This window comes from Anolis carolinensis, unplaced genomic scaffold (genome assembly GCF_035594765.1).
Source record: "Anolis carolinensis isolate JA03-04 unplaced genomic scaffold, rAnoCar3.1.pri scaffold_14, whole genome shotgun sequence".
Lineage (NCBI taxonomy): Eukaryota > Metazoa > Chordata > Lepidosauria > Squamata > Dactyloidae > Anolis > Anolis carolinensis.
This window is the reverse complement of record NW_026943825.1, coordinates 10,607,937-10,621,834: the sequence shown is the minus strand read 5'-3', so window position 1 is coordinate 10,621,834 and position 13,898 is coordinate 10,607,937. Positions and strand designations below refer to the sequence as shown.

Genomic DNA, 13,898 nt, shown 5'->3' with positions numbered 1-13,898 from the left:
GCTATAACTCCCTTTTCCCCAAAGTAGTCTAATATGTTTTATTGGTTATGGGGGCTCTGTGTGCCAAGTATAGTCCTGATCCATCATCGGTGGGGTTCGATTGCAGGTGAACTATAAATCCCAGTACCTACTACTCCCAAATGTCCAGGCCAATTCCCCCCCAAACCCACCAGTATTCAAATCTGGGCATATCGGGTACGCATGGCAAGTTTGGCCCAGAGCCATCATTGTTTGGGTTCATAGCATTCTGGGTGTAGGTGAACTACAACTCCTCTAAATTCCTCAGTAGGAGTCACAGGGCTCTGACTTGATGTGGGGTGAACTACAACTTCCACCATGTGCAGTCAATCCCCCAAACTCCTTCAGTAAGTGTGGTTGCTGCTCAGTTCTGCTGTGTTGGTTATGCAGACAGATTTAAAAGGTAAGGGTAGTAGGCAGGGCCATGCAAATTCCACACCAATGGAGAACCCTGGGATGCCTGCCTGTGGTGGAGGGAAATGCGAAATCTAGGGTGAAATGGTCTCCAAACGAAAGCATTCTTTGGGTTGTGGGCCATAGTGTTTGGGGAGGACATTGGCAGGGGTTGGGCTGCATGTTCATGGCGCAATGTCAGTGAAAAGGAGTGACTTGGTGGCTCCTCAGCACTGGGAACTGGAGCCTGTTTCTGGAGGCTGTCTGTGTGAACAGACACACCCGTGCCACATACACACATACAGGCTTACACTTTTATTATGGATATACATATAGATAGAGATAGGAGGCATGGGCAAGGTTTTTTGCCTTGGGGCCGCATTGTCCGAGAGGGCCGGACTGGGAGGGAGGATGGCCAGGCATGCACTGGGTGAGACCAGCCTGGAAGGAAGAGGTCCCGTGAGAGAGAGAAGGCGGGAAAGGCTTGGGTCATCCTCAGGTTTTCCTCCTGCTGCTCGCCCCATCCTTATGCCAGGAGGAAAACAAGAAATGCGGAGAGTTCCCTGATCCTCCTCCCCCAATCTTCAGGCTATGCCGAAGAGGAGGGTGAGACGGGTGATGGCCAAGAGCGCTCTGGGGCGCTCTCAGTTGCTGCATGCCTTTCTCGGGCTGTCCTCTTGGCATAAGGATGGGGCCGCTTGCACCGTCCTTATGCTGGGAGGAGGACGAGACATGCAGTGGCTGAGAGCGCTCCAGAGGGCTCTCAGCTGTTGCGTGCCTTCCTCCCCTGCATTTCTGCATAAGGGTGCAGTGGACCACCGTGTCCTTATGCTGAGAGTACAAAGAAAATGAGGAGGGGCTGAGGTAAACGCCCAAGGGGCCATATCCAGTCCCCAGGCCTTAGTTTGCACATGCCTGGTATTGAGTCCCCCCGACTTGATTTTGCTGCAAGGATTCTAGATTGTCTTGGGGCTTCCCTGTTACAAAGGAGAAATAGTAGGATTTGCATGAATTGCCAGCCAACTCATATTTTTCTCGAATTGTTTTGTGGTATGGGGATGGATGCTTGGTTGGTTTGGTCACTCTTTTTTTAATGACAGCATTTTTCACATGCCCCAAAAAGCCAAAATGCAAGCGATATGAGAATTGCAGCATAGTTGATGTGCCATCAGCTGAGGATTGTAGAAGGGGGAATCCAGGGAAGATGACATTTTGCCTAGCCAAAGTGGTTTTAGAAGTGGAATATCATGGAATTAGCAGTGAAGTGGAATAGTAGTAGAAGTGGAATATCATGGAATTAGCAGTAGTGAATGACTGAGGATGGTGCAATATCGCTGCCTTGCAGCGTTTTAATTTTTGTATACTTTTTATCATGTTTTAATTGTTTGTTTTATAGTATACTAGCTTGGGGACCTGGCGGTGCCCGGGTTATTTGAGAACTGAATTGTTTGCCTTTGTTCCAAGTTTAGTCTCGATCCAGTGTCAGTTGGCTTTAGTTGGTACGGGTGAACTACAACTCCCATATGCAAGTCCATGGTCGATCCCCCTCCAAACAGCTCCGGGATGTAAAGCAGGTCATGGGGACTCGATGTGTCAAGTTTGGTCTTGATCAGACATTGGTGAGGGTCGCAGTGGTCTGGGGAAGTGAGTGAAGGTACTGTCAATCCCATCATCCATGGTCTGTTGCTCCCTCAAATGATAGGAGGATGTAAAGTGGGCCACATTGCACCTATATGTCAAGTTTGGTACAGTTTCATCATTCATGGGCATCACAGTGGTCTGTGGGTGTTGAATTGGATGAAGGTACTGGAAATCCCATCATCCTTGGTGCATTCTCCTGCAAACCACACCAGGACATAAATTGTGTGACATTGCACCTGTATGCCAAGTAAGGTACAGTTTCGTCTTTCATGGGTATCACAGTGGTCCGTGGGAGGTGAATCAGATAAGGGTACTGCAAATCCCATCATCCAAGGTCCATCCTGCACCAAACCAGATCAGGACGTAAAGGGGGCCACATTGCACCTTTGTATCAAGTTTGGTACAGTTTTGTCATTCATGGGAATCACAGTGGCCTGTGGGAGGTGAATTGGATGAAGGGACTGCAAATCCCATCGTCCTTGGTCCATCCTCCCCCAAACTGCTGCAACATATAAAGTGTGTCATTTGGGATATATATACCAGATTTGGTTCAGTTCTGTCAAATGTAGCAGTTGCTGTGGTCTCAAGAAGCGAGTGAAGGTACTGCATGTCCCATCTGTGTGCCAAGTTTGGTCCAGTTCCGTCACTGGTGGGCATCGCAGTGGTCTGTGGGAATCGTAGCGATTGAAAGTACTACATATCCCATCACCCATGGTCCATCATCCTGCAAACGGCACCAGGACATAAAGCGCATCATGGGGTAGGCTGTCTGGAATTGTGGGAGTTGGAGTCCAAAACACCTGGAGGGCCCAAGTTGGCCTGTGCCTGGTTTAAAGGCTTCCATACAATCCTAGAGTTAGAAGGGGTGCCCACCTAGTTGAACCCCCTTCTGCCATAGAGGAAGACACCATCCAAGCCCTCCTGACAGATGGCCATCCAGTCACAAATATGATTGGGAGATAGATAGAGTCCTAGATTTGAAAGGGGTCTCTGAAGGTCATCCAGTCCAGCCCCATCTGCCACAAAGGAAGAGACCATTCAAGCCCTCCCGACAGAAGGTCATTCCAACCATACATACCATTGAGACATTTATTTATTTATTTAATTCTGATATTTGGCTTGCAAGGTCATTAAGCCACGTGCTAACATCCACCATATAAATAAAACATAAAAGTAATGTCAAGCAATAGTAGTATAAATAAGACATAGCAGGGTTCAGTGGGGGCAGGTGAACTACAACTCCCATATGCAAGTCCATCATCCATGGTCCATCCCACTCCAAACAGGGCCCGGGTGTATAGTAGGTCATGGGAACTGTATGTGTCAGGCCTGTTAGAGTTAGTAGGCCCAAGCCTCAGCCTGCAAAGGCCTTGGCCTGTCAGTAGAAGCGCTGAAGGGGGGGGGGGGGTGAGGTGAGGGGGTAGAAATTTTCATAAACAAAGGAAGCATTAAAACATAATTATTTTCCATCATTAGTTGGATTCAGAATGCTGTGAATGTGTGAGTGGGCCAAAAGCTGTTAACAGTACCAAAGCTAGCTTCGTTCTGAGGAGATAAGTAGGCCGAACGAAGCCAGTTGGTAGTAGTTTTTGCCTCAGCAGTCCCAGTGGCCTGTGAAAGTGGAGGCCAATCAGAAAGCTGGCCAATATTCCGGCCGGCCAATCAAAACGCTGATACATATTCCGCCAGGCCAATCAAAACACTGATACATATTCCGCCAGGCCAATCAAATCGCGAGCACATATTCCGCCAGGCCAATCAAAACACTGATACATACTCGCATACAAACATTCACTTTTATTATATACTAGCTTGGAGACCCGGCGATGCCCGGGTCATTTGAGAAAGGCATTGTTTGCCTGTGTTCCAAGTGTAGCCTATATCCAATGTCAGGTGGGTTCAGTGGGTGCGGGTGAGCTCCAACTCCCATATGCAAGTCCCATTATCCAGTGTCCATCCCTCTGCAAACAGAGCCAGTATGTAGAATAGGTCATGAGGGCTCCATGTACCATGTTTGGTCTTGATCAGTCATTTGTGCGGGTCGCGGTGCTCTCAGGAAGTGAGTGAAGGTATTGGAAGTCCCATCGTCCTCCAAACTGCACCTGGGTGTAGAGTGAGTCATGGGTGTTGTTTGTTTGAAGTTTGGTCTTGATGAGACATTGATGGGGTGACAGTGGTCTCGGGAAGTGAATGAATATACTGCAAGTCCCATCATCCAAGGTCCAAGCTCTTTCAAATCTCACCAAGATGTAGAGTGGGCCATGGTGGCTCTATGTGCCAAGTTTGGTCTTGATCAGTCATTGGTGGGGGTCACAGTAGTCCCAGGAAGTGACTGAAGATATTGTAAGTCCCCTCATCCACGGTCCCTCCTCCCCCAAACTGCACCAGGATGTAAAGTGGGCTACCCTGCACCTGCGTGTCAAGTTTGATACAGTTTTGTCATTCATGGGCATCACAGTGGTTTGTGGGAGGTGAATTGGATGAATGTACTGCAAATCCCATAATCCTTGGTCCACCCTCCGTCAAACTGCTGCAGCATGTGAAGTGTGTCATTTGGGATCTGTGCCTGGTTTGGTTCAGTTCTGTGATTTGTGGCAGTTGCTGTGGTCTCAAGAAGTGAGGGAAAGTACTGCAAATTCCATCATCCTTGGTCCATCCTGCCCCAATATACATCAGGACGTAAAGGGGTCGACAGGAGTTCTGTGTGCCAAGTTTGGTCCATTTCTATCATTGGTGGGCATTGCAGTAGTCTGTGGGAGTTAAAGTGTTTTAAAGTACTGCAAATCCCATCATCTGTGGTCCATCCTCCCCCAAATGGAGCAAGTCATAAAGTGCATCGTGGGGATGAAGTGTGCCAAGTTTGGTGCAGATCCGTCATTCCTGTTGGTCTCAGTGGCCTGGGATAGTGGCGGCCAATCAAATCGTGAGCACATATTCCGCCAGGCCAATCAAAACGCTGATACATACTCCGATTTCACTTTTATTATATATATAGATAGATAGATAGATAGATAGATAGATAGATAGATAGATAGATAGATATAGATATAGATAGATATAGATATAGATTAGTTGCTGGCCCTCGTGGCAGAATGTAAGCCGCTCTGAGTCCCCTCGGGGAGAAGGGCGGGGTATAAATGCATGTAATAAATAATAAATAATAATTATAGAATTGGGCCATCCATCCCAATCACTTCCATACAGGATCATACAATTAAAGCCCTCCTGACAGATGGCCATTCAGCCTCTGCTTAAAATCCTCCAGAGAAAGAAATGCCAACAGACTCCCAAGGCAGTCTAGTCTCTGGAAGATGCAGTGGAAGGTCCTCATAACACAACATGTGGGCATTGTCTGTTTCTCTTCTTTCCACACTTGCTTGAACCCTACTTATTTATTTATTTACTACATTTATATCCCGCTCTTCTCACCCCGAAGGGGACTCAGAGCGGCTTACAAATCAAATGAACATACAATATATTATTAGCATAGCACAATATAAGCAGACGGAACAATTACTATATTGTACTTGTTCCGTCTCCCAGGGTTTGCATTTTCCCATGGTTGTAGGGAATAGCACCCTTTTTTGCATTTTTTCCAGGGTTGCTGCAGACTCAGCTGCACTCTGACAGTTAACCATTAGCAGAGATTTGTAACCATTCTGCAAGACCTTTGCTGCTGAAAGCTTGCAAAGTATCCTTTTATTCTTGAGACTGCCCCTTTTCCTGGGGATGAAATCTCCATTTTGAGAAGCCTCTTTTGCTTTTTATAGAAGAGAAAAGAACTCAGATGTGCTTGTGTGGCCAAGCTAGGCCAGCTCAGACAAGCCATCGTAAGTACTGACCTCTTGCCTTTGAAACTGGTGCTGAGCTCAGATAGGGAAAGACCTGCTCTTTCTAAAAAAGCAGCTCAGGGCTAGGGTAGAGAGCATCTCAGGATCTCTTCGCCTTTGGAGGAAGTTAGCCCAGCAGCTAAGGGGAAAAGCAAGAAAGAAATATCTGCACGATTTTATAAGTTGACTGTTTACGCGTGCTAAGTCTGTCAAAGACTTTGAGAAAATAAAAATCTTGTTTGATGTTCAACTTGAAGTGGCCTTGGTTACTGGGATTCCTGAGCTTCTAAGTAAGGCCCCCGCAGTTCACCCGGCAAAGAAAGAAGCACATCTTAGTTTATCATAGATGCCTGGGTATGATGGCATAGTACTATATCATTATATGGTAATATTATTAGTAATAATAATAATACTTAGAGTGCCACATCCTAATTACATTCACAAAACACCTTTTGGGAATGCTTCGATACTATCTGCTTCCAGAATGCTAGGCCTGTGCTCCCATGTGCATGCAGGAGAACCTAACATGAAACTGGTGTTTCCAATAGCTTGGACAGAGCTACTTTTGGGAAGGTGGGGCTTTTGGAGAAGATTGTTAAACGGGTGTCCGAAAAACTGTTTTTTAAACTCTTTGCCTTTTTCTCCTCAACCTTCTTCCCTCCCTCAACCCTACACCCTCTACTACTTCCTCCCTCTCATCCATTTCCCAGGAGTTGTCATCGAGTACGGAAAGTCTTGATAGAGCCTTTTGCTCCGTAAGTGGCCCGCGTGTTTAGTTTGCCCTGTCCGTCGGGCTGCTTGCCTTGTTTCTCCCTTCTTTCCAAAGCGCCCCTCTTTCTTTCTTTCTTCAGCAGCAGCATTTCCTCTGTGCCGCCACCACTGCCATCTTCCCCTCCGCCACATCACTTGGGCTGCGCAGCTTGACTTACCAAAGCAGTAAAGACAGATCAGTTATCTCATTCCTTCTCTTTCCTTACTCAACACAATTGGCTCTCCAGCAAGCCAAATATGAGCCAACAGTAGCCCTTTTTGCCCAGCAATTGAGTCTCATGCATGCAATGCTCAGTCTAGCATTATCACCACCAGCGTCCTTTTGCGCAGCTTTTGCATGGCACCACGCTGCCAACTTGCAGCCAGAAACAACATCTCATTCCAAGATTGTGTTTTTATGAATTACAAATATTTATTGCCTCCTTTCCTCGGGGCACAGATTGCCCGACAGGAGTGGCTTTTAAAAATAAATAAATAAGGGTCAATGTGGAAAGAGAAGTCCACGATTGGATAGAACCATGGTCATATTCTGTACGGTTTTGCTCTGACAGCTTGGCTAAAAGAAGAAAAATGGCAACATTATTTATTTATTTATTTACAGCATTTATATTCCACCCTTCTCACCCTGAAGGGGATTCAGGGCAGATCACAGAACATATACACGGCAAACATTCAATGCCGTCAGACATACAGGACAAACAACAGATAGAGCAGTGGTTCCCAAACTTATTTGGCCTGCCGCCCCCTTTCCAGAAAAAATATTACTCAGCGCCCCCTGGAAAGGAGGGCATGGCTTAGAGGGGTGGGTGTGGCTCCTGCTCAAGAGGGCGGGGCTGAGCCTCTCCTCTAGTCCAAGATGCATGGCTGCGAGGGGGAGGGGAGGTGGGCGGGGCAACAAATGGGCGGAGTTACGAGCTCTGAGGCAGGGCTGAGCTTCTATCCCTGTCCTGCGACGTCTGCCAGGACACAGGGGGCGGGGCCTCTTCCCCAGTGCCTGACAGGGCTGAACCTCGCTACCCTGCCCCCGTGTTCTAAAAAGCGCCTCAGGGGAAGTATACAGAGGCTCAGCCCTGTCTCGCGCTCTTGGGAAGAGGCCCCGCCCCCTAGCCCTGCCCTTTAGTCCTAAAAGGCCTCTCAGGAGAGGTATAGATCCTCAGCCCTGTCTCGGGCTCTTGGGAAGAAGCCACGCCCACTCTAGCTCCGCCCCCTGTGTCCTAACAGGCGCCTCGGGCTCAGCCCTGTCTCCGGCACTTGGGAAGATACTGCCACCAAGGGGGCAGTAGCACCTACTTTGGGAATCACTGAGATAGAGGCATATGTCGGCATTTTCCCAACTTTTCCAACAGGGGGGTGCTGTCATTCCATCCGCTATTATCACAAACTTTCCTCCTGTTCTTTGATTGCTGGCATTTCTAGTATTTCTTTTTAAGGTGCTGTAAAATAACTCCCTGCTGAAGCGGTGCCTAATTTCTCTTGGAGCCCCGGTGGCGAAGTGTGTTAAAGCGCTGAGCTGCTGAACTTTCAGACCGAAAGGTCCCAGGTTCAAATCCCGGGAGCGGAGTGAGTGCCTGCTGTTAGCTCCAGCTCCTGCCAACCTAGCAGTTAGAAAAAATGCCAATGTAAGTAGATCAGTAGGTACCGCTCTGGCGGGAAGGGAACGGCGCTCCATGCAGTCATGCCGGCCACATGACCTTGGAGGTGTCTACAGACAACACTGGCTCTTTGGCTTAGAAATGGAGATGAGCACCAACCCCCAGAGTCAGACATGACTGGACTTAACGTCAGGGGAAACCTTTACCTTTACTAATTTCTCTACTCACAGCTGTTTTCTAACAGTTTAGTTGGACAGTGAGCTGGGCTGAAGGTTGGGTGCTCACCCCGACCCGGGCTTCAAACTGCCAACCTTTCCATCAGTAGAGATCTATTGCTGCTGGTGATTAGCCAGCTGTGCAAAAGCCTAGCCTTACATGGGTCCATTGTCTCAAAAACTTGTGTATCTTGTTGTTTCTTCATTTGAAATTGCCCACGTCTGACTGAGTTTTTGAGTTTCCAAGGCAATAAAAAGGACATAGGAGAATTGATCTGCATTCACAGAAGAGGTGGATGAAAGAAATTGATGAAGGAAGGCAGCTTCTTGGTTTTGAAAGCCATGGAGGTGTAAATAAGGAAATTGCTTTTTGGAACCCTTTTGAAAGCAGAGCAACAAGCTGCACATGATGCGGCGTCCTACGCGCATCTCTTCCCTACAGGATTTTTACTCTCCTTTATAAATGCTGTCACCCAATTTCACTGTCCCTGCAGCCTCATGCAGTATTGGCGTCCATTCATTGTTGAGAACAATGGGTGGTATTCTTATTTATTTTTTAAGAAATGAAAAAAATGACCATAGAAAATACAAAATATCAGCAATAGAGATGAACCATTCTCCTATGTTTAAAAACAAGTGTTTCCCTTGTCGGTTAATGAACTTAGCAGCCATTATGCTTTTGGGATCTAGGACATTTCTCGCCTGCCTTCAGATGCGTGGAATTCATTATCACAAGACCTTCGCCTATTGAATTTTAAAGTCACTAGTCCTTATCTTCCTATCAGGAAACATGGAAGGAACACATTGCATTTTCAGTGATCTTTTGATGGTTTTTTTAAAGTATTCGGTAGCAGCCCATTTGATCAAGTGACCCACATTCGCAGCCCTGTTTTAACTGAACGAGAAGACAAGCATTCCAGGACTTACTTGCTTTGAAGATTCACCCTATTTACATCTTCTTCTTCTTCTTTTTTTTTTTTAAAAAAAGGAAAATACGTATTACTACGGTTTAATTCTCTCATGCCCAGCCCCACTTCATTTTGAGTTATTGATAAAAGAGGAAATGCTGTTCTCTTGCTGCCTTGAAATTTTCTTCCCCTTTTAAAATGTTACTTTAGCACGACTGCGTGTTTGAGACAAATTATTTGCTTCTTCTGTGATCGCTTTTTAAAAAAATGATTGTTTTGTTGCATTTTCTGTTTGATTTTTCTCCTTTTTTTCATTATACCTCAAGTCATACCCCAGCAAATAATTCTGATGATGTATAAGAAGTCCGGGACTGGCAAAGATTTTTAATTCCAATCAGATGTATTTTGCTGTCTTGTAAATCTTTCTGTGTTCCAATCGAAGGCATTTCCTTGTTGCTACAGCTGCCCTTGGTTTCTCATCTGAAGCCCTGCCTTTTCCTTGGGCTCTTCTTCCTCTTCCTCTTCACATAGGGACCCCAAGCTGCCCCTCATATTCTTTCTTTTCCCACTCAGGACCCCGAAGGAGGACCCTCAAATTCTAATTCAATGGTTGTTGTAAACGCCTTCCATGCCAGCATTTTCATCCCTCTGTTGACATGCTCCTCTTTTTCACCTCCATCTCTGTACATTTCACGCCTGAATTGATCTACCCCAAACTAAGGCAATGTTGAAATTCCGCATCCCATTAGATGTGGGGTTCCTGAGCATCCAACAACTAAGTTGTAGGCTGTTATTTTTATATATTTACTGATTAAAGAGGGTTCTGTCTCACCCCAGACCTGAAGCCACCTATGACCAGAGCATCACACAAGAGTCCAGACCAGTGGTTCCCAAACTTATTTGGCCTGCTGTCCCCTTTCCAGAAAAAATATGACTCCGCGCCCCATGGAAAGGGGGCATGGCTTAGAGGGGTGGGCGTGGCTCCTGCTCAAGAGGGTGTGGCTGAGCCTCTCCCCTAGTCCAAGATGCAGGACTGCGAGGGGGAGGGGGAGGTGAGCGGGGCCACAAATGGGCGGCCAGGATTGGGATGGGCGGAGTTACGAGCTCTGAGGCAGGGCTGAGCTTCTATCCCTGTCCTGCGGCGCCTGCCAAGACACAAGGGGTGGGGCTAGAGGAGGGGGAGGGGCCTCTTCCCAAGTGCCTGACAGGGCTGAACCTCTATATCCCGCCCCCGTGTTCTAACAAGCGCCTCAGGGGAGGTATACAGAGGCTCAGCCCTGTCTCGCGCTCTTGGGAAGAGGCCCCGCCCCCACCCCTAGCCCCACCCTTTAGTCTTAAAAGGCCTCTCAGGAGATGTATAGAGGCTCAGCCCTGTCTCAGGCTCTTGGGAAGAATCCACGCCCACTCCTCTAGCCCGCCCCCTGTGTGTCCTAACAGGTGCCTCAGGTGCTCAGCCCTGTCTCTGACACTTGGGAAGAGGCCCCGCACCTCTTCTGGCCCCACCCCCGTGTCCTACTAGGTGCCATCACCTCCCCCCGGATTGCTCCAGCGCCCACTAGGGGGTGGTAGCGCCCACTTTGGTAATCACTGGTCCAGACTAAAGGCAAACAGTTTATTGTAAAACATACACAAAAGATATATAGTAAAAAGCAGAGATAAAGTAAGAAGGTGTGGAATCCAAAAAGTCAGCAATCAAATACAGTGTTCCCTCACTACTTCATGGTTCACTTTTCGCGGATTCGCTGTTTCGCGGTTTTTCAATAAACTCTAAAAGTACTATAAATCATAAAAAATTACAATTTACAGCCTAAGGAAGGGAGGAAGGAGAAGCCGAAGGGAGAGAAAAGGAGCCCAAGGGGCAACGGGAGGAGAAGGAGGCGCTTTATCAACACACGGTTGGTTGATAAAGACTTAAAATAGTGTATAACTACTAAAATAATGTATAAATATTAAAATAAATATAGTGTCCCTACTTCATGGATTTTCACTTATTGCGGGTGGTCCTGGAACCTGACCCCAGTGATAAGTGAGGGAACACTGTATCTCTTGTAAATCCAAAACCAAGTCAGTTCAAGAATAGTCCCAAAATCCAAAAGCAACTTAAATCCATAAGCAAAACCCGGACAAGGATACACAACATGTACATGGAAATACTTGAATCCCAGAACCAAAATAAGAACTAGAGAACCCAGGCCTGGCTGTAACTTGAAAGCCACATTGCCTGAACTGAAGAGCAGAGTGTCCTTGTAAACAGACATGAAAGCATTATGTCTGCCCTGGAATTTTTGCTTCCTACAAAGCCATGTTGACCTATGAAGCTGGCTATCTGCTCGAATTTGCAGGCAAACCTCTGTGCATTCCCATGAGAATCTCTGATCAATTTGTCTTTGCTAGACGCCTTTTCTGGAGAGGATGATTCCACCTCCCTTGACTGGCCTTGAATTACATTCTCAGGCCCATCAGTGCTTATCTCTCTGTCTAAAGCAGTATCACTTTTTGGCTCTGCATGAGAATGATTCTCAGGGCCTACATCAGAATAAATCCCAGGAAAGCCCACAATCCCTTCTGACTCTTAAGTCATCAGCCCCTGCCGGCTGTGACTGCTGGCCCTTTGTGTCCTATGATTTTCCTATAATGATGAAATGAACAATATTGTGGGCTTCCAGCCAAAGCACGCCATAGGCTCACACTGGAGGACCTCCAAAAGGCCCAGGGAAGTATTATTTCTAGGCCTTCGGTGATTAACTGCTGTTGGATCTTGAGTATAGAATCAGGCCAAGAGGAAAAATGCTTCTCTGTAGACATCACTGGGTCCTCCAAAGTAATTCACATATAAATAAACCATGTTCTATGTGCTCTTTAATACAGAGCTATCGGATGGAGAATACTGCAGTTTGCAGGAACCCACTTCAAGCAATGTGCTCACTGGGAGAGATTGAGGGATTCTGGGAGTTGTAATCCCCAAAGAGCGGATAGACTCCACCTTGCCTGTTCTGGTCCCCAGGTTAGCAAAGGACAAACATTCTGGTGTAGGTGTACCAGAAAAGAGAACTACTATTAAGAAAACAGCTGACAAGTGTAGAGAAGGACATAACACAGTGATTCCCAAAGTGGGTGCTGGAGCGATCCAGGGGGGTGGTGATGGCACCTATTAGGACACGGGGCGGGGCCAGAGGAGGAGAGGGGCCTCTTCCCAAGTGCCGGAAACAGGGCTGAGCACCTGAAGCGCCTGTTAGGACACACAGGAGGCGGAGCTAGAAGAGTGGGCGTGGCTTCTTCCCAAGAGCCCAAGACAGGGCTGAGCCTCTATACCTCTCCTGAGGCGCTTGTTGGGACACAGAGGGCGGAGCTAGGGAAGGGGGGCGGGGCCTCCTTCCAAGAGCCCAAGACAGGGCTGAGCCTCTATACCTCTCCTGAGGCCTTTTAAGACTAAAGGGTGGGGCTAGGGGTGGGGGCGGGGCCTCTTCCCAAGAGCGTGAGACAGGGCTAAGCCTCTGTATACCTCCCCTGAGGCGCTTGTGAGAACACGGGGGCAGGGTATAGAGGTTCAACCCCATTAGGCACTTGGGAAGAGGCCCCACCCCCTCCTCTAGCCCCGCCCCCTGTGTCCTGGCAGGCGCTGCAGGACAGGGATAGAAGCTCAGCCCTGACTCAGAGCTCGTAACTCCGCCCATCCCAGTCCTGGCCGTCCATTTGTGGCCCCGCCCAGCTCCCCCTCCCAGCCCTGCATCTTGGAATAGGAGAGAGGCTCAGCCCCGCCCTCTTGAGCAGGAGCCACGCCCACCCCTCTAAGCTACACCCCCTTTCCAGGGGGCACTAAGTCATATTTTTTCTGGAAAGGGGGCGGCAGGCCAAATAAGTTTCGGAACCACTGATGTAACATCTACCAGTATATCTTGGCCTCTCCATTGCCCACATTTTGCTGCAGAACAACTTCCCCATTTTTTCCAGACATGCTTTTGCTCATCTTTCATTTGACTTTGTTCTGGTGTGGATGATAATTCTCCCTTATCCACCGCTGCCACCCTGTTGTTCTCCAGAGCCGAATTGGTTCTCTTCTATGTCTTATGGACTTTTCCCTCCCCTCTTACTTTCCATCAGCATTATTTATTTGACTTAGCATGTTTTGTGACTTCCTATATGATTTTCCCTTCGTCTTTTCCGTCCTTGCATGCGTTTTGTTTGGTGGTGGGAATGGCTTCATAATTCATATTTCCATACGTAGACGACTTGATGGTTGCTCGCCCTTGGGGGCAGGTGGGTAAAAGCTATAAAGTCTCATTTGAGACTAACAGATGGGAAATCGGTGCTCCACAGGTCTTTCTGGACTCCCAGCATTTCTTCCCAATGTCTGAGTAAGGTGAGAATGCTGGGACTCGCAGTCCAACTCTTATTTGGTCACAGGATTCCCAATGTTAGAAGAACAGAGTTTGAGTTCAGTGGAACTTTTCACCCCCAAATGTGTTGACAGTGAGACAAAGTAATAAGAAATCCATATATTGGTGCAGTGTTTTTATTAGGCCAAATTCG

General features: G+C 47.6%; 1 protein-coding gene across 7 annotated transcripts in view; it reads left to right on the top strand.

Annotated features, from left to right (window-relative positions):
* Nucleotides 1-13,898, top strand: part of pi4kb (phosphatidylinositol 4-kinase beta) — an 82,734-nt gene that overhangs the window by 29,587 nt on the left and 39,249 nt on the right. For 4 of the 7 annotated variants that reach the window (XM_062965157.1, XM_062965160.1, XM_062965162.1 and 1 more), the window contains exon 4: nt 6,593-6,637. The exons of the other annotated variants lie outside the window; for them this stretch is intronic. In XM_062965157.1, the coding sequence (XP_062821227.1) occupies nt 6,593-6,637 (45 nt within the window). The remainder of the gene's footprint in view (nt 1-6,592; nt 6,638-13,898) is intronic. 7 annotated transcript variants of the gene reach the window in all.